Source organism: Meriones unguiculatus, chromosome 17 (assembly GCF_030254825.1).
Source record: "Meriones unguiculatus strain TT.TT164.6M chromosome 17, Bangor_MerUng_6.1, whole genome shotgun sequence".
Classification (NCBI taxonomy): Eukaryota; Metazoa; Chordata; class Mammalia; order Rodentia; family Muridae; genus Meriones; species Meriones unguiculatus.
The window spans coordinates 59,095,038-59,120,781 of NC_083364.1; the positions used below are offsets into that span (position 1 = coordinate 59,095,038).

Here is a 25,744-nt window from a genome sequence, read left to right on the forward strand (position 1 = left end):
TAATACTGTGTGTGTGAAATAAACTTGTCACCAAAAGTACTTTCAAAGATAAAAATAAAACAGTTACATTTAAGTACTTTAACAAACTTGGAGCAATAAGCAGTACAGGTCCCTTGTGCGTGGAATTCAGGTTAAAAGCAAAATGAAAGCAGCGCTGATGACAATAAAGAAAAGGTTGTGTAGAGAGAATGGCTTTCCATCAAGCTCACATCTCGTCTGAGTCTTGCTCAGTCTGTTTCAGGAGTGGAACTTTTGTGAAGCAGATCTTCCTAAGTCTCCATTTCACCAACCTGGATGGGGAGGTTAGGGGATAATCTTGGTTATGTGAAACCTAAAATCGCTGAGCACAGTATACAGCTAACGCTATATTGTTTCAGTACTTGGAGGGGGCTACTCAAAAAAAGCACATTGCTTCTGGTTGGGGTTAGAGAGTCCCGGAAATGTATACAGATTAAAGCAGAGTATGAGGAAATAGGTGAGTATGGCTTTGAAATGAATTACATAATTGCTTCACTACACACCAGAACCTTTTGATTGTTTCTAAAACAAATGGAAGAATCTGTGGGCTGTAGCAAGGTGGGATGAAACTGAGACCGGTGGAGTTTCAGCATCAAAATCACAACCTACCCATGGGTTGCAGAAAAAAAAAAAAAAATATATATATATATATATATATATATATATATATATATATATATTCACTTCCTACCAAGGAAGTACACGAATCTGTGACTTTCTATGGGTGGCAGCCCAAGTTGGGCCCTATGCCATTTCTGTGTTGATTTTTAATCCCTTCTTGCCTCTGCAGAAATATGTTTTTGTGCAGGGCAGGGAGCTCTCAGGACTGGGTGGCTGCCCTGTCCATGGTGAGTTCAGAAGGTTGGAGAACTATTTTCGCTCCTGTGACCATTTTTACTTCAAGAGAACCTCAGCGGGGAAATAGTGATGATGAATTTTTTACTCTGGAAGAACGGAAGCTACTTAGGGGCTCACCGGCAGCAGGTTTTCTGAGCCTCTGCTAAAAAAAGGTATTAAGACGTATGCAAATCTTCTCCCATGTGTGATTTTCATAAGGACACAGTGGCTTTGATCACATGAATAAGATTTCTAACAACACAGAAGACCATGGAAGGATGCTTGACAAAACAAGTCCCCCAGATCACTCTTTTAAGAGAAAGTTCACCAGACCACCCACACTTGACCTTCCCTTTCTGCCCACCTTCTGATGGAGCTCCGCCCACCCCTGTCAGCGTTCCGAGCTTTTTCTTGAGCTCTCAGTCCCACTAAAGCTACAGCAGAGCAGAGGCTTCATCCCATCTGTCATCCTAAACCCAGCCAGCCTGAACAGATTCTGGCATGTAACATTTTGGACACTTTGACAGGGCGTCACATTACTTCTCTGTGAATAGAAGCTAAGCATTTACCCTCTGCTGACGATCGCTGTTAACTCCTCCAATAAACAATGATTCAATAATGTCTGAAGTGTCTGTTAACTCCGGAGCCAAGGACAGTGGCTCAAAATAATTTACCTTGATTATTGAATATTAATATTGTCCCCACTGTCCTCAAACTTTCAAACTACTTCGTCGTCATGAAAGGCCAACACATAGCAACGTGTGAAAAGCCTGAGAACTTCCGTCACTTTTCAAACCACACATTATTTCCTCATTGCACACCTGTAACACACATAAAATGTGAAGGATTGCCTTGTTCGCTGACTAGTTCCATTACTGAGATTTTTTGTGGAGAATTAAAGTACATGCAGTTGCTTATAGCAAATTATTTAATTTTTTAAATTTATGTCTCTTTGGGTATGTATACCACGTCTGAGGGCACCCTGAAGGCTAGAACAGGAGTGACAGGTGGTCAGGAACTGAAAGACTTGGGTGCTGGGAGCCAAACTAGAGTCTTCTAGAAGTGCAGTAAGTGCTCTTAACCACGGAGCCGTTTCTCTAGCCCGTGAGTTAATTATTAACATATCCCTAGTGACCCTACCTTTCTTCTCTCTGGTTTATGTGTGGCCTTATCACAAGCCACCAGACTCAGTCACAGTCAGACACCTTTCTAGGTTCTATTTGCTTCTCGTAGCTCTAAGTTTAGAGATGCAGAAATGGCCTTCAGGGGGGCCAAGAGAAAGTTAACGAACAAGAATGGAAAAATAACCACTAGTCACTAGAAGGGGGCAAATTTTAGGAGCTAAAATCAGAGCAGATACATTCTTTTGATTCCATCTATTCCCTTCACATTTATGAGAAAGAGAATGGCCACCCTGCCAGTTAACTGTCATATGTCTGGCACTTGGAGAATCTCTGCTTCGCTCATCAAAATTAGTCAGCACTTGCAAAACCTGTTTTTAATTGGTTGTTGACTTTCTGTATATAGAGGAGATCTTGTTCTGTGTGAAGGTGGACTGTTGGTATAGTGTTCTTGTGGAATGTATACAGTTTACCCTTGTTCATTCAAATGCTGACTTCTCTACCCCACTATCTGGTTTCAATCGGGACATTGCATTGTGATGCTTATTCTAAGCATCACCTGTCGCAAGTTTGTGTAAATATGCCACCATTTGTTCTCTATATTGTCACTTAAACAACTGGAGGGGAGAGAGCGGAAGCAGAAAGGAGGAGACAGAGGTTGGCAGGACAGGACTTGGAACCACGTGGAAAGATGAACTGGACCTAAGATATGACTAAAAGCAAGTATAATGGGTAAAATCTGAATGGTAGGAAACTATGCAGGCTTGGAGATTTAGGATGGAGTAATCATTGCCCAGCATTGTGCTCTAGGTTAATTAAATATATCCTAGTCTCTGTGTGGTGATTTGGTTATACAGCTGGTTTAGTAAAATATAAATCAATAATAAATATTAATAACCCACAACAGTGGACCTTAAGTGTAAGAAAGACATATTAAGCACATAGCAAGATTTCTGAGCAGATAACTCCCAGATATAAGCCATTGTGTTTGAGACTGCAGGTATGAGATAGGATGAGGCTTTCTTTGAACCATTACTTTAGGAAACTGGCACAGATAGTCTCATCTTTTAAGGATCCTTGGAGTGGCAATTTTATATTCTGCTTAGGCTATACGATAATCATTGTGCTGCGCCAAACCAATTACACAGTGTTTGGTACTTCATCACATGTGGATGAGCTTCAAACCCCTGGTGAAATCCTAACTACCAAATTAGCCAGATATTCAATCACAGAAAGGTTAGTACTGAACCTTGATATTATCTTTCCAATATCAATATGAAATCAAAACTAAAAAGCACATAAGACTTTTTCAAAACAAATGAAGGCTGTGTGCTGTATTTAATTTTATCTAGAACACCGATCTTTTAGTGGCAAACAATCAATTGACTGTGTATGTGCTACATGTTTGACAGTGTGTCCTTCTGACCGCATGAGACAGTGGGAAGGACTCCCATAAATGCACTAATGTCCAGCACCGCTGACTGGTTAAACATCTGGTGGAATCAGTTTAGAGGAATCACAGGAACTTTGAAAGAAGCGATAATCACTTAATTTGACTAGCAGGAAGTGCCTGATTGGAAAGTCTAGAATGAAATGCATTAGGGACGAGGACTGACTGGAAAGTAAATGTGTAGTTTAGAAAAAATATTAAATAAGAGGTTATGCCTTACTAGATACTTATATTTACAGAAATGAATGTGGTACTTGCCACCTTTAAAGCGCTCAAGAGCTAGTGGCTGCTAAGTGGAACACTAGAAACACCACGGATACAGAACATTGCAGTCAGAGCTGTACTCTGACAGACCACAAGGTCTGTGGTCTCCATCAGGAAGCCCCGGAGCTGTGGCAGGAAGAAGATGACCCTTTCAAGCTTTTCCTTTCAGTATTCTTAACACGTAATGATCATATGCCAAAAAAAAGAAAAGGAACATCCACAAATAAAAATCACTAACTTACCAGCTGATAGCAGCATAATTCACTCCAATGATGATATGGGTAAGTAAACAATGCCAACAAAAGTATATGGAAAGAAGAGTGTTGTTGTGATGATCCATCAGATCCCATTCAAGATGTTCTCTCGGGTAATATAAAACACAACCTATCTATAAGTCAAAACATAGCAAAAACAAAAACCCAAAAATTAAAATACAGAAACATATTGGTAACAATGGCACATTTAAAAATGTTTGGTGATTAAGATAATTTCTATTATCTGAGATGCCACAGATAAAAACCACGTTTTGACCTGATTTAGTAACAAAGACAATATATTTATTAAATGGCAGTTTTTATAAAAAAATTTAAGAAAATTTAATGATTAAATTTCAAGATATGAATGGTAAGCATTATTTGTTATGTGAAGATACTCAGAGAGTTCACATATATAGATTCATTCTATTTTTTCAAAGTTAGAGTACATAAGATTGTAAAATAGAGTCCAGCCAGGAAAGTAGGTAGGCTAAGTGCAGATCTTCAGCTCTCCCTCCTCTCCTCCAAATCTAATCCCCAAGTCTCTTTCCCACCTCCATAGCATACAATCTGCTATGGCCTCCCACCTCCTTTCAGCCCCTATCTCCAGCAGATCACACAATTCTTCTCCACCCTTCCTCCACACTCATCCCATTATAACAGCTCCCAGATCCAGCAGGCATTCCCTGGGAAACTACCAGCCAAACTTGACAGAGAACCAAGAGGAAAGGGTAGGCAAGCATCAGATAGTAGCTCTCCCTCTTCTCCTCCAGACCCAATCCCCCTGTCTCAACACCAGCTCTGAGGAAGACTTCCTATTTTGGCCTCTCCTCACTCTGTACCCCATTCCCAGGGGACTAAGCAGATCATGGTGGAACACCCCGATTTCATGCCTCCCATGAACCACCCAGCCCTCCCAAACCATCTTTATTCCTAAATTCCAGCTCTCAACACCTAGAAACAGCCCCCCACCCCCCGAAGCCCTAGTTCCCACACCTAGCAAGATCCCAGAGGAATTTCCTACCAGGCATACAGCACCAAGCTGTACTAAGAACCAAGGCAACAGAAACCAAGAAACAAGACACCCACCCAACAAAGACAAGAGCAGATATCAGCATGCAATCATCCCTGCCCTAGATGTGAAGATGCCAGTGTAAAAGTACAATAACATCCTGGACAACACCTCTCCACCAGAGCCCAGCATTGCTTCCACGCTAATTCTGGAGAATAGCAGCACAGGTGAAGCACAAGACCTTAAAACAGCCTTTATGAGTAAATAAACAGAGGTTCTTAAAGAGGTAGTAAAAAACAATGCCTTAAAATATATGAAAACACAAACAATGAAAAGAAATGAATAAAACAGTTTGACTTGAAAGTAGAAATAGATGCAACAAATAAAGCTAAAATTGAGGGAAATCTGGAAATGAGAAATTTAGAAACTTGAACAGGAACCTCAGAGGCAAACCTCACAAACAGAGTACAAGAGATGGAAGAAAGGATCTCAGGCAATGAAGACACAATGGAGAAATAGATACCTGGAATAGAGGAGGGGGAAAAAAACCCAAGTCAATGGCTCAGAAAGTATTTCAACAAAATTATAGAAGTTCCCTAACCTAAAGAAAGAGGTGCCTATCAAAATGCAAGACACATACAAACCACCAAACAGACTGGACCAAAAAATAAATTTCCCTTGGCACATGATAATCAAAACACTAAGCATACAGAATGAAGAAATAATATAAAAGCTCCAAAGGAAAAGAACCGAGTAACATAAAGAGGTAGATGTATTAGAATGACACCTGACTTCTCAATGAAGAGTCTAAATGCCAGAAAGGCCTAAAAAGGTGTTCCAAAGACTTTAATAGACCATTCCACACTATTATAACCATAAAAAATTTCAATCACAATCTATGAAGAAAATAAGACATTCCATGATAAAACCAAATCTAAGCAATATCTATCTATAAACCCAGCCCTACAGAAAGTGCTAGAAGGAAAATTCCAACTGAAGGGTGTTGTTTCCCTTATTTCTTTCTAGGTTACCATATCCAAGAAAATACAACAAATGAATGGATAATTCCAGCAAATCAAAAGAGTGGAAACACACACACACACACACATACACATACACACCACCACCACAACAACAACAAAATAATAGGAATCAACAAAAACTGTTCATTGATATCTCTCAACATCAATAACCTCAATTCTCCAATAAAAAGACACAGATTAACAGAATGGATGCAAATACAGGATCTATCTTTCTACCGCTTCCAAGAAACACCTTATCATCAAGGATAGACATCACTCCAGATATTTCAAGCAAATGGACCTAAGAAGCAAGCTGATGAATCCATTTTAATATCTGACAAGGTAGATGTCAAGCCAAAACTAATTAGAAGAGCGAGGGAGTTCAGTCCATGTACTTGAGAAGGACACGGTGGGGCAGTAGGGCATGCTAGAGAAGAGCGTCACGCAGAAAGCAAGCAGAGAAAATGAGAGGAGGGCACTAAAGACAAGACTTTACCAAGACCCTGCCCCTAGAGACCTATTTTCTCAAACTTGATCCTATTTCCTAAAGTTTCCAGTGCTTCTCCCAAATAACATTGCCATATGCAGACAAAACATTTAAAACATGAGCTTGTGAGAGACATTGTTTTTTCTTTTTTCTATTTATTTATTTAATTTTAATTATTTTATTTTATTTTTTTCTTATCAGTTGCATTTTATTAACTCTGTATCCCAGCTGTATCCTGCTCCCTCATTCCCTCCCAACCCCACCCTCCCTCCCTCATCTCCACCCTGACCCTTTCCAAGTCCACTGATGGGGGGAACCTCCTCCCCATTCATCTGATCCTGTTTTATCAGGTATCTTCAGGACTGGGTGCAAAGCCCTCCTCTGTGGCCTAACAGGACTGCTCCTCCCTTGGGGGGTGGGGAGGTCAAAGAGCCAGCCATTGAGTTCCTGTTAGAAATAGTCCTTGTTCTCTTTACTATGGGAAACCAATTGGTTACTGAGCTACCACCGGCTACATCCGAGCAGAGGTTCTAGGTTATATCCATACATGGTCCTTGGTAGAGTGTCAGTCTCAGAAAAGACCCTGTGCCCAGATATATTTGGTTCTTGTGGAGCTCTTATCCTTTCCCCATCAGACTAACTCCCCTTCTTTCTTATGATTCCCTGTACTCTGCCAAAGGTTTGGTTGTGAGTCTTTGCTTTGAAAACACTGCTAGTTAGAGTCTTTCAGATGCCTTCAGTAGACTCCTGGTAAGAGACATTTTTAATTGAGTTTATTATTGTTTATTTTTGAAATTCTATTTGGAGTAGAACATTTTTCCTTTTCCATTCCCAGTTCCAAAGCTTCCCATCTACTTCTCTCTGTTTATCTCTTTTGTCTTTATTGTTACTGCACACATATATGTATTTGTATATAGTATACATACATACATTCCCAAATATAACCTGTTGGGTTCATATAGCATTACTTATATGTATGTTTTTACAGCTGACCATTTACTATGTGGCGACCTGAGGCTCATGGCCATTTATCTCATAGTAAAAAAAACACATTTATACTATCTCTTGGCATCCCTAAATTTTTAATAGTACCAATATCGTTTGAAAGTCCAAACTCCCAATCTTTTGTGAAAGTCCAAACTCATAGCCTTTTGTGAAACTCAAGGCAGGCAATTAGCTGAAAGCCACTTTAAAAAGGCCAAAGCAAAACTAAGTATTTCCAAGATGCAATGGCAGAAATTAAGCGACCAGCTTGAACTAAGCATTGAAACCATGAGCCTGCCAGGAGCATTTCCTAAGAAAACTTTGCTCCTACTACATGAAACTTAGTTCCTACTACGTAAAAAATTACCTTAAAATAAAAACATTGTATCTAAAACCATAAAACACAAGAAAACAGACTTTAAGCTCCATGATCTGAAATTTGGTGAATTTCAAAATAAAGAATATTTTTTCAATGGATGTGGTTGGGCCCCACATGCAAATACATTTCAATTTAGACTGTTTTAGTGAGGATTTCTATTGCGGTGATAAAGCACAGCAAAGATTGATTTTCTCCATGTCTTGCCTTCAGCAAATGTCTAGACCTTACTGGTTATCAGGCAGCAAAATGTCTAAGTATAACAAACAGCTTTTGAGTAAAAGCATCATCTCAGAGTTTCTACTCAGGTTTGTGTACCTGCCACCCACCTCCTCAGAAGCTCTTCTGGTAATTCTTCCCAGGACCACTAAACATTCACAAAAACATAATTTCTCAGAGGTCAACATTAGCACTGCAGAGAATCTATCATGGAGATTTTGAACCACAGAGCAGCATGCTTCACCAAAATGAGAGAAGCTGAAGAAGCAGGCACATGGCCGTCACCTCATAGTCCCAGCTTACCTGCCAGAACCAGGTCCCTTGAAGTAGTGTGAGACTTGACCGCAGCAGCCCCAAAGTTAAGTTATTGTTTGTGATGACCTCCGAGAAGGAAACCAGGCCTGATGAAATGGTGATGAGGCCCAGTATTTTGTGCAAATAAACTTCCACTATGGCCCCGACACGATCGTGGTTGTACAAGACAAAAGCTAACAGAGGAGAAAAAAAACAGTTTGCTTTTTCCTATGGAACCAAAAGCTATGCATAGCTTCTGTCTCCCTCTCTCTGTCCACAACACTTATAAACAAACAAGTGCCAACTGATATCCATGCTCATGCATGCTGTCATCGCTGCTTCTTCAAAGTTGAATGTTAGAATGATAACCCTCCTCTAACATTTATTTTTTGCCTTTTACACAACCTGGCATCTTCCCTATATGTCAAAGAATTCTCTGTGTGGAATGATGGATAAGAAGCCTAAAGGGGCTGCAAGTCATGCAACAATACAGATAAATTAGCTGAAGGAAACGCCTCACATCAGGTCATTTAGTCTAATCAGAGATGTAAGCACATACATAAACCACAAGCATGGATCTAAATAGACATGGCAATGTTGTTTGCAATGTTCTTAGCTCCCAAGAAGTGGTAAAAGAGTGCAATGTTTCATCCCATGAATAGATTCCAAAGTCATCGAAACATTTTCACTGAAAGAGGAAAGCACATTCATGAAATGTATACTATAGCAATACTCTGATCTAACAGGATCACGTTGTTGGTTTTTGGGACACATCTTCTATCTGGATCTTGTCCTCAGAATAATAGGCAAACATTCTTTCATCAGATATGGAAGTCAAGGGGAAGAGGTAGGAAGTGGCTGCCTTCTGATAATTTGGGGATTGCAGGCTTCCATAATCAATGTGCTTCCTACATGATGACGCTGTGAATGATGACAAGGCATTACACACTTGCTTTCTTTCCTCTTACAATAAGATGAGAGACTAAGTGGACACAATGCGCAGTTTGTCATTGAACAAAATTGGTACCTCATTTCTGAAGATTTATTTATAATTAATCTATGTGTGTCAGGGCGGGAGTTCGTGCACATACCTCTGTGGAGTCCCAGAAGACAAGAAGAAGGCAGCTGCAAGTTACCTGACTTGGTACTAGGAGTCACACTCTGGTTCTCTGCAAAGGCAGCAATTACTCCTAACTTCTGTCCTGTATCTGTAGCCCTAAGAACCTCATTTTCTATATGACTGAATATTTGAGTTACTATTACATACTAACAGAGTTTTGCTCCATGAATAATTTTAGTCAGCGAATGATAGAAATATCCAGATGTTAAAAGTCTTTCTATTTCAAGATGTTCAGGACTTGTGGTTTTGTTTAATAATCATTATGAAAAGTGGAAATAATGATAATCTCCAAGAAAGCCAAAGAATAAATGACCACTACTGGGGAGCCTTTAAGATAGGGGTAAAACATGAAGTACACTGAATGGTTCTGCTGGCTCAGGTCTATTAAATAAACTGGGAGGGAAGGAAGATCTTTGACATTCTGACACCCAAATATCTGACTATCACCCATATAGAAATGGTCTGCTCAATCAAGGCTATACCATGACACCAAATATGCCTTATAGAAAGCTACCTAGATATAGATAGAGTTGATAATGACCCCCAAAACATACTGATACTTACACTGTAAAAAGAAGGCATTTGACAATGCCAGCGTGGTTAAGGAGACCGAAAATGAATGAATGATACTGTTCAAGATTCTCACCACACCAAGCAGCCCATAGAAGACATACATAACTATGTGTTGTAAGCGCAGGAGCCGCGACAACTGGGTCTCTGAGTGACCAGCATATAACTGTAGGCCAGTTATGCCTGTAAAAGAGCACATCACAGTACAAGTAACCTTCTCCATAAGCTCCTATTATGCAGGAGGATGTGTTAATGCATGTTTGAATCTATTGTCCTCTTAGGAAACCAGTTCTTGAATACCAATCATTCTGGTTCAAGAACCCATTCTAATTTAGTGAAATCTCAGAAGATTAGGTTGTTTATATTTAAGAAATCAACCTGACAGCAGCAGATTCTTTGATTTCTAGATATTACTTCATTAACATAAGGCCACTCTTCTTTTCAATAAAATACTTGTACTTTCAGCTTTCCATAATTACAGACAACTTACCAGCCCTGACAGACAGCATGCAGACTGTTCCATAAACAAGTTAACATTGTTAGGAATACTGCCTTATCTAATGCTCTACAGAAATTGACAAAGAAATTCCTCTCTTCAAATAATGACTAGTCTATAATTTGAAGTCCATAGCAACAATCTATTGACATTAATAAAGTGTGAAGAAAGTGTGTAACAGGAAGATAGGATATTTTGTCTTTTATGATGGAGAATCTGCAGAACTCCAAAACCAGTTTTGTTTTTTCTGTTTGTTTTTTAATTTTCAAAGGCCTTACAAAGTATCCAGTCTGACTACTTCTCCAATTCAGAAAATAAGAGAAATAAATGAGTGCATGAAGCAAGGCCCTCCCTAGCACTGACTCCTTTCCCAAACCTTCCAGCACTGACATGTTACTGAAGCCTTCCTAGAGTCAGAAGAACTTGATAGAGCAAGCAGTTTTTCTTTTTTTTTTTAAATCATGGATCAGTGCAATTGATACAAAATTATCTTACTGATTCCAACAATTTCATGAAGAAAATTCACCGAAATGGGAAGGGTAAATTAAATTCTATGACTAATTCACTAAAGAATGAATGGCCTTTGAGTACACATCAACAATCACCTTCTTGAAAAATTATAACAGCTTGAAATTATAATTTAAATATATAAAGAGGTATTTTGCAAACAAAATTGTCTTTAGTACTTTATTTTCTATTAAATCATTTTTATACACATGAAAATATACATGCAAAAAGAACATAGAACTCTGACGTTAAAAGCACTCACCGACTGAAACCAGGACAATTACTATAATTCCACCCAAAAGTTCTGCTCGATGAATCCATGCTTTAAAATGATGGTAAGTCTGCTTTTCCTTTTTGCAAACATACCTCAGAATATCCGTCGAATTCCACCAAAGACCCAAGATAATCAAGAAGGATCCGGCGAGAGCATGACCTAGGAAATTCCCTGTGCTCTGCACAGATAAGAAAAAATAGAAGATATGCATTTCAATTCTAGAACCTGGCCAATCATTCCCATCTCCATACAGCAAACTATCTTCTGGTAGCCAGGGGTACACAGTAGATCTCACGATGTTAGCAATAACACATTAAAAATTAAAAATTTCAGCCAATAAGAACCATATATTAGGCACCTGTCAAGTGTTTCATGTGCAATCTCTAGCCTAATTTTGTCAGCATAAATGTTGGAAAAGGGTTACTATTTTAAATTGAGGCACATATTTTAAAGAACCTAAATGAATTGTCTAGATCCCAAAACACTTTCCCTGAAATTCTTTGGTTAAGGGTAGGACCCCATTTGCTTTGTATACTTTTTTTCCCATGCTTTTTACCTTAAGGTGGTACCTATCTATAAAGCTAAGATGAGTTTCTTGTAGACAACACAAAGAAAATTTTATTTGACTAGCCTGTATCTTTTGATTGGAGAGCTGAGCCATTAATCCTTAAAGACGTGTAGTCTTAAAAGAGCTTGGTTCAATCTATTCAATGAACACCGATCTATAGCATGTAAATTTTATTCCAAAACCATCTATATATTAATAAATGTCCCCTGGAAGTGTTCCTTTTGTATATTGAGAAATGATGATCTACCAGACCTTTTTTTAATATTTGAAAATGCTGGTTTATAAAACCATTTTTTTTCACATCAAAACACTTTTTTTTTTTCAGAAAAATGTGACAAATTCAGTTGGTAAGTAGTTTATGACAGTAATTCTAACCAAGATCGTGGGCATTTTTTTCCAAACAGTTATTCCTATTTATATAAAAAGAAATGTTTCAACTTATATAAAAAAAATGTGTAAAACTGATGATTTCACAATCCCAAGTAAAAAATTTTCTGCAAAGAATGTCCAAGTTTGTTGTTTAATGTTACAATTAATAATGAAGAGACACTTAAAATCCAATATAATTTATATAAGGTCCAGAACTTTTGAATGAATGACATACCTGTTCACTATATTTGTCCTATATACAATCATGTAAAGATTGGGGGAGAGGTTTTCACTTCTAAACAGAGCTGGTTAATTGGCACCTTGCTGTGTGTGTAGCCTCAAACAACAGAACTGAGGACACAGAGGAACCTTTACATGTCAAATACAGTGAAAGTCAAATTTCTACTGCTGGTATCACAACACTGGTCAATTTTCATTGGTGTGTAAGTTTAAAAAAAATATCTCTTAGTCCTTCGGTGTTGGGAAATTTATGTTTTATTTATTATTTTTAATTTTAAGTGGCCGTGTAGTGAGCTACCTAGGTAGAGAATACAAGCCTGATGACCCAAGATAAGTCCCTGGAACTCAAGTGGTTTGCATTTGTAATCCCAGCATTTCCATGGCAAGATGAGAGAAGGAAGCAGTAGAATTTTCTGGTAGGCCAGCTAGCATGGAGTATGCTACGTAACAGCAGAACAACAAGACAGAAACTGAAATCCAATTTCCCAAACATATCACACAACCTCCACATACATCGTTGCACACACACATGCACACAGACACATAACATGTGTGCACACACACACAGTTAAGTATTTTAACTAATTAAAAAAAATAACAAGATAGGAATGACTGATTTCTGATTTTGACAAGAGTTATTATAAAGAAAAAGAAAATTTCAGCTAGGGCTAAAATAATCTAGGGCAGTGTGGTTGAGGGAGGAAGAACCAAGAGCTACTTTGGAAGTGCTGAGCCTAGTTGAGTGGTGTCGAAGAATAGAGTTGCCTTCAGGAGGGCATTTGTGAAAAGAAGAGGTCATCCCTGCCCTCTTCCAGTACTGGCTGTTTGCCGGAAGGCATGGGCTTAGTTAACAGACATTTGATGATTTTCTCAAACATCTACAGCCAATAAACAAATGGTAACTCAAAAGGAAATATAACCTCTAGAGTGGTGAAGAATGGTGTAGCTTCTACAACAACAACAAAAAATACTCCTGGTTTAATGTTTTACTGTTGATCTAATAAAGTACAACTCATATTTACTGTCTTTAAGCTCAGTCACAAGGCTTCAAAGGCAGAGTCTAGTGGCCAAGGCTGGGATCCCTCTAAAGGTTCTAGCCCCTTTCCCTATCTTTTTTCTACACCTGGATGCCTCCTGCATGTCTTGGCTTCTGTGTTTCCTCCAACTTCAATCCAGCAGCACAGCATCTTCAACCCTCTCTCACTGAACCCCACCTCCATTCTCCTATGATACTGGCCCTCTTACTTCTTTCTGCCGTATGAAGACCTTGTGATTACATTGGGCCAACTGGATACAATTGATCTCCTCACCTCAAATCCTTAATCCCATCTGCAAAACCCTTTCTACCACACAAAGCAACCTAGTCCTGATTTCCAAAGTTTAGAAAATCTTATTCTTGAGTATCATTCTTCATCCAAGCCCCGCTCAAGAACACCAATTAAAGGAAGAATCTCTGACTTTAATAAGAACTTTTTTTTTTATTGCTGAGAACAGGAATGAAACACACTGTGGATTTGTAAGTTTTAAATTAATGTGGTGGGATAAAAAAAGCTGTGTGGGCTGGATGTCAACACCAGCTCTCATTAGGATCGTTTGAGAGTTAGTTAAGACAAAATTAAGCAAAAGATGGAGGGAAGAGTTAGTATCAACTTGATTTTTTCATGTCCTATGACTAAAGTGTGTTGATCTCTGACAAATAACTCCAGTAGAGGCATCCCACACATGGCACTGGGCTTTTTACTTGACAAGCTGTGGCTTCTTGGAGAAGCATTATTCCCTATGTAGGCTTATTCCAATTAAGCTTTTTTCTATAAATATACAAACTACATATGAAGCTTATAATATAGTAGGTTTCCATTAGGCTTTGTCAAGCATCTTTATTATTAGTTAACATCCCTCTTCCCATCTTTACTCTTCCTTCTCCCCGCTTAAACCTTCTTCTCCATTATTTTCTTTTCTTTTTTAATATTGGACAGATTGGGGTGGGGACATCCATAATCCACATTACCTAGCTGCAGTGCTTTGAACTACAATAAAAGCCAATGTGACAAAATATGTCCGTGGGGAAATACTGGCATAAATGAGATGGAGGTAACCAGTCACTCTCTTATTGGGTTTATAGCATACTCCATAGGAGGAAACAGCCTCAAAGTATAAATTTGACTAAGAATCCATGGTTTGGGAGCTCACAGGTGCCAGGAGTGAATATTCTACTAATATTTTGCTGAATGGACACAGTATAAAATTATACTCTAAATTCCTGTCTATATGCACATAGATTAATGCAGCTCTCAGACTTGATAAGTGAAGTTTCTTTGTGTAGTAAATAGTGATTAATACAGAAACTTACAACTGATCAAAGTCCAGAGACTAAGTGTCTTTGATGTGCTCAGCCACAAATAGTACATTTATATCACACTGACTCTGGCCTCCCTTCTCCTGTGATTCTGAACACCAAGGAAGAGAAGACAGAAAGCTTCTAAGAGTCAGAGGTTGGAGATGACCACAGCAAAATAGTGTCTTCTGGACATGGTATGACTGATCCTTCCCTAAGCTTATAGTAGCTGCCATCACCTCACAGGATCAAGCTATTCAACAGTCCAGCAAGAAGTGGGAATAGAATACTCTTAGTTGAGGTGTCATTGACAGTTGATTAAATCCTAGGGAGATTTTGGTTTTTTGTTTTCTGTTTTTTTAAGGGTATGTACCTTAGCCTATCAACCACACTCCAGTAGATGGCACTAGACTCATAGGGAATCTTCAACTTGGTCACGGTGGATAATTTGTGGAAAGCGCCAGACACACAGAAACAGAGACAGAAAGAGAACACAAAGTTTGGAGGTGATATAGTGTTGAAGGCTCAATCTGGAAGAAATTAAGGGGAGGAGTATAGGAGTAAATATGACCAATATGCATTGTATGCATATATGAAATTCTCAAAGAGTTAATAAAAAATATTGCACTTCCCAAAGGACACCCTATTCTACAAGGACACTTGTTCAACTATATTCATAGTGCTGTGACCTGTTTAAACTCTGTAGTCCCTCTGTTGAGACCTACTTTAGTTCTCCACATAATTGTGGTACGTCCTTTAACACCTACTGTAGCCTTTAGCATATGAGAAGCCATTTTGCCTCCATGTCTCCATTTTGATCATACGGTGAAATTAAGTTCATGTTTTCAGGCCTACATGCCTGAGACAAGGATAATTCAACAGTTCAATACTTGATGCTTAGAACAAAACAATAGATGTTAAATGCATGCTTTGCTTGAGTTGAAGACCAAAACATCCTGATGTGTTCCTTACTCCCAGAAAGCTGGAAAGCCTGCAACAACTCTGCTACCCTAAATCCCAGCCAATGAGCTTAAAGTGCTTTGTCCAGCTACCTAGATATAACACAATATACTTGGAACAAAATAAATTATGTTTAGCTAGTCAAAATGATGTAATGCTGCCTCCCCTCACTTCCCATACCTGGTTATCTGGTTGTTACCTGGTTATGGTTTTTTGTATTTAAAAAAAAAAAAAAAAAAACAGCCTTAGAAACAGACCAGTGTCATAGTCTCCTGAGTCCAGATTATGACCCTGACTGGTCAGTTTTGTTCAGCATTCAATAAAGTTTCATCAGTCTGAGTCTGGTGTCTGACTGGTCAGTGTGTGGCTAGTCCTGAACCCATAACAATAGCAGTTTTTACTCATAATAGCCAAACACTGGAAACGACCTAGATGTTCCTCAGCTGCAGAATGGATAAAGAAAATCTGGTACATTTACACAGTAGAGTAGTACACAGCTGTTTAAAATAAAATGAAATCATGATATTTATAGGCAAATTGATAGAACTAGAAAAAAAAAATCCTGCGGTAACCCAGATCCAGAAAGGCATACAAGGTGTGTACTCACTCCTAAGTGGACATTAGCTGTAAAGTGAAGGATAATCGTGTTGCAATCCACAGACCCTGGGAGGCTAAGCAACAAGGAAGTTGTAGTAAACTGAAATGGCTAATAATGTTTATTATTAAAGCCTATAATTATTACAGGGGTTTCACTTAACCCGCTGTCAAATCAATAAAAGACACAGGCACCTGATAGATTTTAGATAAGCCTTATTTTACCTGGGGCTGGGCAGATATTCTCTGCTAAACAACTATCCTTATCCTCCCTGCCTCCATCCAATGCCAATCACTCTAATAATTTCTGTTTGAACTGCTTCCCGAATGTAATTCTATAAATACTTCCTTATGTTTCTCATCTGGGCCACTTTCCTCCATCCATGCCAATCCAGCCATGTGCTTCTCTTCATATTGACCCATGTGGCTCTTTCTCCTCCTGTGCCTCTTTCCTCTTCTGTGATCCTTCTGTCCTCCAAGCTATTGAAACTTAACTCCGCCCCTCATATTATTCATTCACTCATTCATTCATTCATTCATTCATTCATTCCAGCTTATTCACTTTGTATCCCAGTTGTAGTCCTCTCCCTCATCCCCTCCCAATCCCCCTCTCCCTCCTTCATCTCCTCCCATGTCCCTCTCCAAGTCCACTGATAGGGTAGGTCCTTCTCCCCTTCTCTCTGACTCTACCCTATCAGGTCTCATCAGGCCTGGCTGAATTGTCTTTCTCTGTGGCCTGGTAAGGTTGCTCCCCTCTCAGGTCGAGGTGATCAAAGAGCCAGCCACTGAGTTCATGTCAGAGAAAACCCCTGCTCCTCTTACTAGGGAATCCACTTGGACACTGAGCTGCCATGGGCTACATCAGTGCAGGGGTTCTAGATTATCTCCATGCATGGTCCTTGGTTGGAGTATCAGTCTCAGAAAAGACCCCTGGGCCCAGATATTTTGATTCTGTTGCTCTTCTTGTGGAGCTCCTGTTCCCTCCAGGTCTTTCTATCTCCCTCTTCTTTCATAAGATTTCCTGCACTCTGCCCAAAATTTGGCTATGAGTCTCAGTATCTGCTTTAATACCCTGCTGGGTACAGTCTTTCAGAGGCCTTCTGTGGTAGGCTGCTGTCTTGTTTTCTGTTTTCTCCCTCTTCCAATGTCCATCCCATTTGCCTTTCTGAATGAGGATTGATCATCTTACCCAGGGTCCTCCTTCTTGCTTAGCTGCTTTAGGTGTACAGATTTTAGTATGATTATCCTATATTATATGTCTAATACCCACTTATTAGTGAATATATACCATGTAAACAAAATATCTGAGGAGCCATATGCAAACTTCTGAAGAGTCATAAAGCATTTTCATAATGTCTAATTTCACCCCAGATTTATTAATCAGAATCTCCATGGGTGAGACCTGAGACTGACCTACCTTTCCTTCTTTCTTTCTTCCCTTCTTTCTTTCTTTATTTTTTCCTTTCTTTCTAAACTCTCAGATACCAATTCTTTTATGCCTCCTTTGCAAGTTTGGTTGTCCATACCAATTGTACTGCTAAATGAAGGAAATAAGAATAGATATGGGTGGATAGCAACTGGATTCTCAACATATGTCAAGATGTCTTACACGTACATACTTAATGCTCCTAATCACCACCTCTTATTTAAAGATAATTAAGAGCTAAATGCCACGAGGATTACAATACACCTTGCATTGTGTAAAAATAAAGCCAAGTGTCAAACAGAAATCTGTCTAAAACGAATAACACAAAAAATTATATTTATTAAACATCACCTATCCTCCAGTTACAGAATGCTTCAATTCCATGGAACTGACTCCCCCCATTTTATATTTGGCATGACTGTGTCAGGGTAAGTAACTTGCTCAAGCCAAATAGCTCATCACAAACAAGGCTGAGCTCTTAAGCCTCCATCTCCATCTGCATCTCTCAACCCTCATTGCATTTCAGTCTTCACTTTTCCTATTCTCCATGCCTTAACAATCAGGGGTCACAGCCACAGAGAGAGCAATGACTATTTGTCAGATGCCCTGTCTGTATCCAACACTTCACTGAGATCTATGCATGCATTTTCTAAGGGAAACATGATTGTTCCCTAAAGACAGAAGTCAGTCTTTTAGCTTTTGATCCATCAAATCTGTTATCACATGCTGTGGGAATGTCACCGAGGAGGGTTAGAAATGAAAACTTTTAAGAGTCCCCAGTGGCTCAAACACACATTAAGGTAGCAAAAATATTTCTGGGTCATTGTTTTTGGAGGGGACAGTTTTCTTGTGTTTTCTCTTCGCCTTTCCAAAGACTTTTGTTTATTGTTAACTTGCAGGGGAGAGAGGTTACCACTAATATGTATGTAGAGACTCTGTTTACTGAGCCACACAAAGCACCAGAAAACACACACACACACACACACACACACACACACACACACGAGTCATTACTTCGTGTTCTGTGGTTTGTAATAACATAACAGTGAGTAGAAACTCTAGTGTTCCATAACACTGTCTCTCAAGATTCCAGTGTCCAAGGCACAGGCTACAAATTCCAAATATCCTGACAAGGTTAAGACGAACTGTGATGTTTAGCCACCCCTGCACAGGAACTAATATCTTGTGACTAATAGATAAAAGCCTTTTGGAATCTATTAACTTAGCAGATCCACCTACCCAAAAGCTAAGAATGTCATCAGATATCATTGTAGGCCTACAGAAACGCTCCCTGAATCTTGATGAACCTCTTCTCTGACGTACCCACCAATATATTTTAAACTTGCCTTGATTTAGGACTCTCTTTGTTCCGTAAAGCTATAAAAATCTTCATGACACCACTTTCACATTGGAACATGGAAAATTAGATAGCCTAAATCTGTGATCTGGGCCATGGCCACAGAATAAACGGTGTCTTTTACTCCTTTGGAGGTGAGAACTATGTCTTTCAGTGATATTACTTGAAAGCCAGGACTGAATGGCTAATTAGTTTGGAGCCAGGAAGGAACAGCTAGTTGCATTTGCTGCCATCAGCATACCCTTACTCTCTCACTGGTTATCTTACAAGCAGCCTGTGGACTCTGGCACTCACTAAAAGAATGTTTCTGGCTTATTTTTAGTCTGACAGTGATGAACAGAGCTTGAAAATGAGTTAACAGCAGCTTGGAGATTTGCCACCATTACACTTGAATTCTTCTTCTTCTTCTTCTTCTTCTTCTTCTTCTTCTTCTTCTTCTTCTTCTTCTTCTTCTTCTTCTCCTTTTTTCCATGTGTTTTCTTGTATAACCCTGGCTGTCACGAACTCTTTTTGTAGACCAGGCTGGCCTCGAAACTCACAGTGATTCATCTGCCTCTGCCTCCCTGAGTGCTGGGACTACAGAGGTCCAGCACCACCTTTTTTTCTTTTTTTAAATGTCCATTGGTATTTTTATTGTCTGTTTGTCCTTGTGAGAGTGACAGATCCCCTGGAATAGGAGTTACAGAAATTTGTGAGCTGCCATGTGGGTGGTGGGAATTGAACTCAGGTCCTCTGGAAGAGCAGTCAGTGCTCCTAATCCCTGAACCATCTCTCCACCCACCTCTGCTTCTTTCTTTTAATGTTATGAGTCCATGGCTGTGCTAATGGACTCAGCAAGAAAGGTCTTGGCCCCATTGCCTTTACGAGTAGGGTTCTAGGGATGTATAAGGTCCCTATCACATTAAAAGAACTGCTATGTTTCCCACTATCTCATCCTCCGGTATGTCACCAATCTCTTCATATTTTGGCTTTAGGCCGATCTTCTGTAAAACAAGGTTTACTTTTTAACACGAAAGGAATCCTGCCTCAGAAGATTCCTTCTTATCTGATCTTCATGTGAGAAGTGGCCGCTCCCAGATTCACAAGAGGTTTTACGGGTTGCTCTTCATTTCACTTGTAAAGGACATAATTGACAGTACCCATGAAATTTGTCTCATTGGAATTTGGCACCTGACTATTCATATGAATCAATGGTACAGGGAAGGAGATGGTTATCAATGGGAATCCCTTCTTTCTGCCTACCACCCACTATCATTAAAACACCTATAAAGAAAACAACAACCCTCACCCTGTGTAGTCTTTGCCATTGTTACATAAGGAAAATATGGAGAATAAACAAGAGGGGAAGGGAAAAGGAACAGACATGCTTATCAGCAGTAACAGCAAGGTTTTGTGTGCCAATCTGCCCACAGTAGCTCAAGGAAGTTTTTCGGTTTCCCCATCAAAAGCCAGGTGTGTCTGACTCAAATGAGCCATTCATTAGACTCTACTCTAGGACTGAGCCTTCCAGTTCCATAATCTCTTCCACAGGCAGGTTGGCCCTGCTTGCAACCAGAATCATCATAACCCTGAATGGCAAGCTACAGCTGGGGAAACTTCCCTTGTGTCATGAATCCCCCACATTTTTGTCCTCAATCATCATGCTCCCTCGTGTTCTTCTTCGAAATCATCCTAATTTACCTTAATTTCAAGGTTTCTATTTTCATGCTGACTGCTTGAAACAAGATAGGTGCTCAGTCACCAGGTATTCTCGAGGAACAAACCCCAAATTGCATTTGCATTTTTCTCCATGCTAATAGCCCAAGGTATCCTCCTAGCAGAATCTGTTCCCAGTTTGAAGGTGATGCACACAGCTGTACCTGGGACCAAACCCCCTCAGGACCAAGCTTGTGGCATCCTTCTATTTTCAGACCAACAAGGACATGTTCAAGGACCCTGAAATCAGCAGAATGTGTACACTTGCTCAACTATGTTCCTAGCGGCTTTATTTGTAATAGCCAGAAACTGGAAACAACCCAGATATCCCTCAACCAAAGAATAGATAAAGAAAATGTCGTACATTTACACAATGGAATACTACTCAGATATTAAAAACAAAAACATCATGCAATTTTCAGGCAAATGGATGGAACTAGAAAAGATCATCCTGAGTGAGGTTACCCAGAACCAGAAAGACATGCATAGTATGTACTCATTTATAAGTGGATGTTAGCCATAAAGTACAGGCAACCATGCTACAATCCACAGACCCAAAGAAGCCAAGGAAGGATGCTTGAATCTCACCCAGAAGAGGAAATCAATTAGACATCTGAAGTAGATGGAGGGAGAGAATTGGGTGGAAGAGGGTGTTGGTAGGTTAAAGGGGTGGGAATCAGGTGTGGGGAGACCAGGGGTTGAGGGGTACCATAAAATAGAATGAAAATCTGTGTGTGTGGGGTGTGTGTGTGTGTGCATTTACAGGGAAGGTTCTGGAGAGTCTATGGGAATGACCCTAGCAGCGGGGGTTAATGAGCCCGAAGTCCCTACCTCCCGTAACCAGGAAGGACTTCCAGTGGAGGGAAGGAGACACCAACCAACCATAAAACCTTCCACATAAAATTTGTCTTGCCTACAATAAGTATAGGGATAAAGTTAGAACAGAGATTGAGGGAATGGTCAAACAATGGCTGGCCCAACTTGAAACCCATCCCATGGGAGAGAGCCAACCTCTGACACTATCAATGATACTCTGCTTTGCTTGCAGAGAGGAGCCTAGCACAACTGTCTTCTGAGAGGCTTCGTCCAGCAACTGATGGAAACAGATGCAGGCCCACAGCCAAACAATAGGCCAAATAGGAGTGTTGTGGTAGAGTCAGTGGAAGGATAGAGGGAGCTTGAGAGGTCAAGGACACCGTAAGAAGACCTTCAGAGTCAATTAACCTGGGCCAATGGGGACTCACAGAGACTGAACCACCAACCAAAGAGCATGAATAAGCTGGACCTAGACCTCCTGCTACACATATGTAGCAGATGTGCAACTTGGTCATTGTGTAGGTCCCCTAACAATAGAAGTAAAGACTGTCTGACTCTCTTGTCTGCCTTTGGATCTCTTTCACCTTGCCAGGCTGCCTTGCCAGACCTCAGAGGGAGAGGATACATTTAGTTCTGCTGCAACTTGAAATGCCAGAGTGGGTTGGTACCCTATGGGAGCCTTGCCGTCTCTGAGAAGGAAAGGGGGGAATGGGAGAGGGAAGGATGAAGGTGGGACTGAGAGGAGAGGAGGGAGGGGGGCTGGGATCCAGCGGTAAAGTGATTAGATAGATGAGAGAGAGAGAGAGAAAATTTTAAAGGAATGTGGAAACATTTTACTGTAATCACAGCCTATTCCAACACGCTTATTTACAAAGACAAATAGAGAGAGTAACATGAAGACTACTGAGAAGATTAAGATGATTAAGATTGGGAAGCTGAGGGGCTTGGGTGTCTTTAATATGATACAAAGTTTTCTTACTTGTGCTTATTCCATGCCCTTTCTAGAACAAATCCCCCAGAAATCCAGAGTTATTTTTTCATTTATTAACTGCTGACTCCTGAACTCTTAGAACACCTGATAGCTGTGTCAGTTCATAAGTGGCAGACACATGGATGGATGGATGGTCAAAGTGGGCAGGTAAAAATTTAGAGCCAGTGGCAAAACCTTACGTATACACCAGCTGTCAGAATCCTGGCGGTCCAGAGAGGAGGATGCCACAGAATTCAAGTGAAATAAAAGTCAGCACTGAAGATCCATATTTTCTGCCTATTATGTGAGGGCCAACATAAAAGAAAAGACATTTCCCTAGAATCATTACAAGGAGGTTGCTCTGGGGTTTGTCTCAACAAGCTGCATCCATGAAAAGCTGTCTCCATGGTCACTTGCTGTTGGTCAAGTATGACAGCATGTTTCCTCAGCGTTAGACAAGGGGACCAGAAAAAAAGCTGACAGGTTCTAGATTACCATCTTTAATCACATTCTACCATAGAACAGGCACAACTCTGAAATCTCTGCTAATAAAACCCCATAGAGTCCTCACCACCCTGGATACCTGATGTCACAGCCCCATCACAAACAAGACAACTAAAGTTCAAAGCAAGTAAGTGATTTGTACAGTGTCGCAAATACCTAGTAAAGTCAAACATTCTTGCTCTTTCCAAATCAATAAGCAAAAAAAGACTCTGGACATACTGCAGCACGCCCTAATGACCATGATTTTGAGGCAAGTCTGAGCTACACAGTGACTGGATGCACACAGTGAAATAACAAACTAACCTGTAAGTTTGCCTGCCCAGTTGTAACTCCCGAGTCATTCATCTTGCTCAGGTTCAGTATATTGCTCACTCCGAAGCTGAGCAGTACAGATAAGAAAGGAACTTCTGAAATCCAGTCCTCTTTTCTCAGTTAATGCTGAAAATTTCCTAAAACAAAACATAGGCTGACATTGAACACATAACATACATTCATACACATAGTACTTGTGCCAAAAACAACTAGTGAGAATATACAATACAGTGTGAAACACCGTGACAGAAGCACATAAGGGAGAAAAGGCACAGTTTATCTGGCAGGATAGTGATAGATGCATGCTGTGCTCAGCTCACATCCTCTATTTCATATATTTCAAGGTCCTGTACCTGTTATTAAGCTGGATATTCAGGAAAACAGAGCCTCTCCCTAGTTCTCCCTTGCCTCTCCTCCTCTCCTTCAGTCATTCCTTCTGGTCCAGCTCCATTTTTTTTTGTGTGTGTGTGTGTGACTCTCTGCCAATCCATGGATCAACTCTTTATCAGGGACCCCACATTTGGCTGTGACTCAAGTATGAATCCTGTTCTCCATTCTTTAGTCTCCAGAGTACTCTTAAACCTTTTGTTTCCCACACACCTAAACCCCTCCTCCCAGCCTACCTCCCTCCCCTTTGGACTCAGCCAGTCCTGTGGTGTAGACGAAGGGCCCTTCTAGTTCTTCCTTGCTGTTCTCTTTGAACAACCTTGTAGCATATTCATTTGGACTTGGATGGATGTTCTAGAAATGCTGAGACACAACAGGTGACAGCCTAGACTACTCTACCCAGGAAAAGTGTCAATCACAAGTCATGGAGAAAGAAAGAAAAACACTTCATAATAAAAACAATTTAAAACAACTTCCAACAGTCCCGTTTTACAAAGGACACTAGAGGAAAAGTTTCAATTTGAAGAGGTTAACTATATCCAAAATGATACAAGGAATGAATAATCTAAGAATAGTTAATCAAAAGGAAAAAAACAACAAAATAACAGGAATTTAATAAATACTATTCAATAGTAACTCTCAATATCAATTGCCTCAGTTCCCCAATAAAGACACAAACTAATGTCAACCCACCCGGGGCCAGTAAGGCTAAGTCTCTGCAGATTGAAGAATGTTCCAAAGACCTGTAGGGTAGCAGGGGACTCTAAGCATTTGAGATCAAGAATAGTACAAACAAAGTACTTCTCATTTTTATTATCGAAGAAAGCAAAACATGAGGTGATGTTTACAGCTAGCGTAAACAAGGGCAAGTACAGTGAGAGAATATACCTAGTGTTATCTCTTCCATCTTTGGTTATGTGAAAAGAATGAAGACTATTCCTCCAGCCCTTTGCCTTCCCACAGAGACAATGTGGATATTCCAGGGTGTTCTCTTCATGCCTGTGCCTTCAAGTGCAATTCTTTCTGGAAGGTCACCTTGTGGGAAGCACATTCTGCCCCTGCCCCATTCATAGTTCACAGTAAGTCCACAGCTTTCTTACACAGCCTCCAATAGGCTGGGAAGACCTAGTTAGAAAAGAGGATCCATATTTTTGCTGACTCGAACGAACACACCTCATCATCAAGTAAAGATATTATCTTAGGGTAAAAGGATTGAAAGAAGAAATCCCAAGCAAATGAAACCAAGAAGCAAGCAGGCATAGCTATTTTAATATATGAGAAAAGAGATTTTAAACTAAAACTAATCAGAAGAGACAGGGAAGGACATTCCATACTCATTCAAGGAAAAATTTGCCAAAGGAATGTTACACTTTTAAACATGAGAGCACTCAAGCTCATGAAAACAAACAAACAAGCAAACAAAACCAACCCACAACTACAACTAAAATCACATATTGACCCAACACTGATGGGAACTAGTGGGAGACTTTAGTTCCTACACAAAGAAACTGTTTTGAAAAAACAAAACAGCAACAAGAAAGATGGGATAACCTTATTCTCAGAATCTAAAGAGAGAGAAACTAATATTTTCCTGTTGCTCTCTGAGGTTTCAAAACAAGCTGATTGATGCGGAAGTTTGAGAAAGTATAGAAGTTGAAATCACAACACTGTCCTAAAGCTAGACTTATTTTGCAGGAATCAAGGGAAATGGTCTGACATACCTTATATTCAAGCCATTGTAGCCCTCTAACAAGATAAGGGATTACATTAAGAGCGAATAAAAAGAGAAACTTTAACTTATAGCATACTAGATGATTCTGTTTGTGTACAAACATCTGAAGAGAAAGCAACAGGTAATAGGAGCTAAGAAAAAATATCTTACCTCTCCTACTCCACAGAGCGCCAT

At 39.9% G+C, this 25,744-nt stretch overlaps 1 protein-coding gene across 1 annotated transcript; it reads right to left on the reverse strand.

The window, feature by feature from the left end:
* On the reverse strand, window positions 1–25,744 carry LOC110539798 (transmembrane protein 45A-like). Its single transcript, XM_060370114.1, has 6 exons — window positions 25,721–25,744; window positions 11,294–11,483; window positions 10,023–10,211; window positions 8,348–8,532; window positions 3,933–4,078; window positions 1–290 (listed from the first exon to the last, which is right to left on the reverse strand). Exons 1-6 carry the CDS (start codon window positions 25,742–25,744, stop codon window positions 206–208), a joined length of 819 nt encoding a protein of 272 aa, XP_060226097.1. The 3' UTR covers window positions 1–205.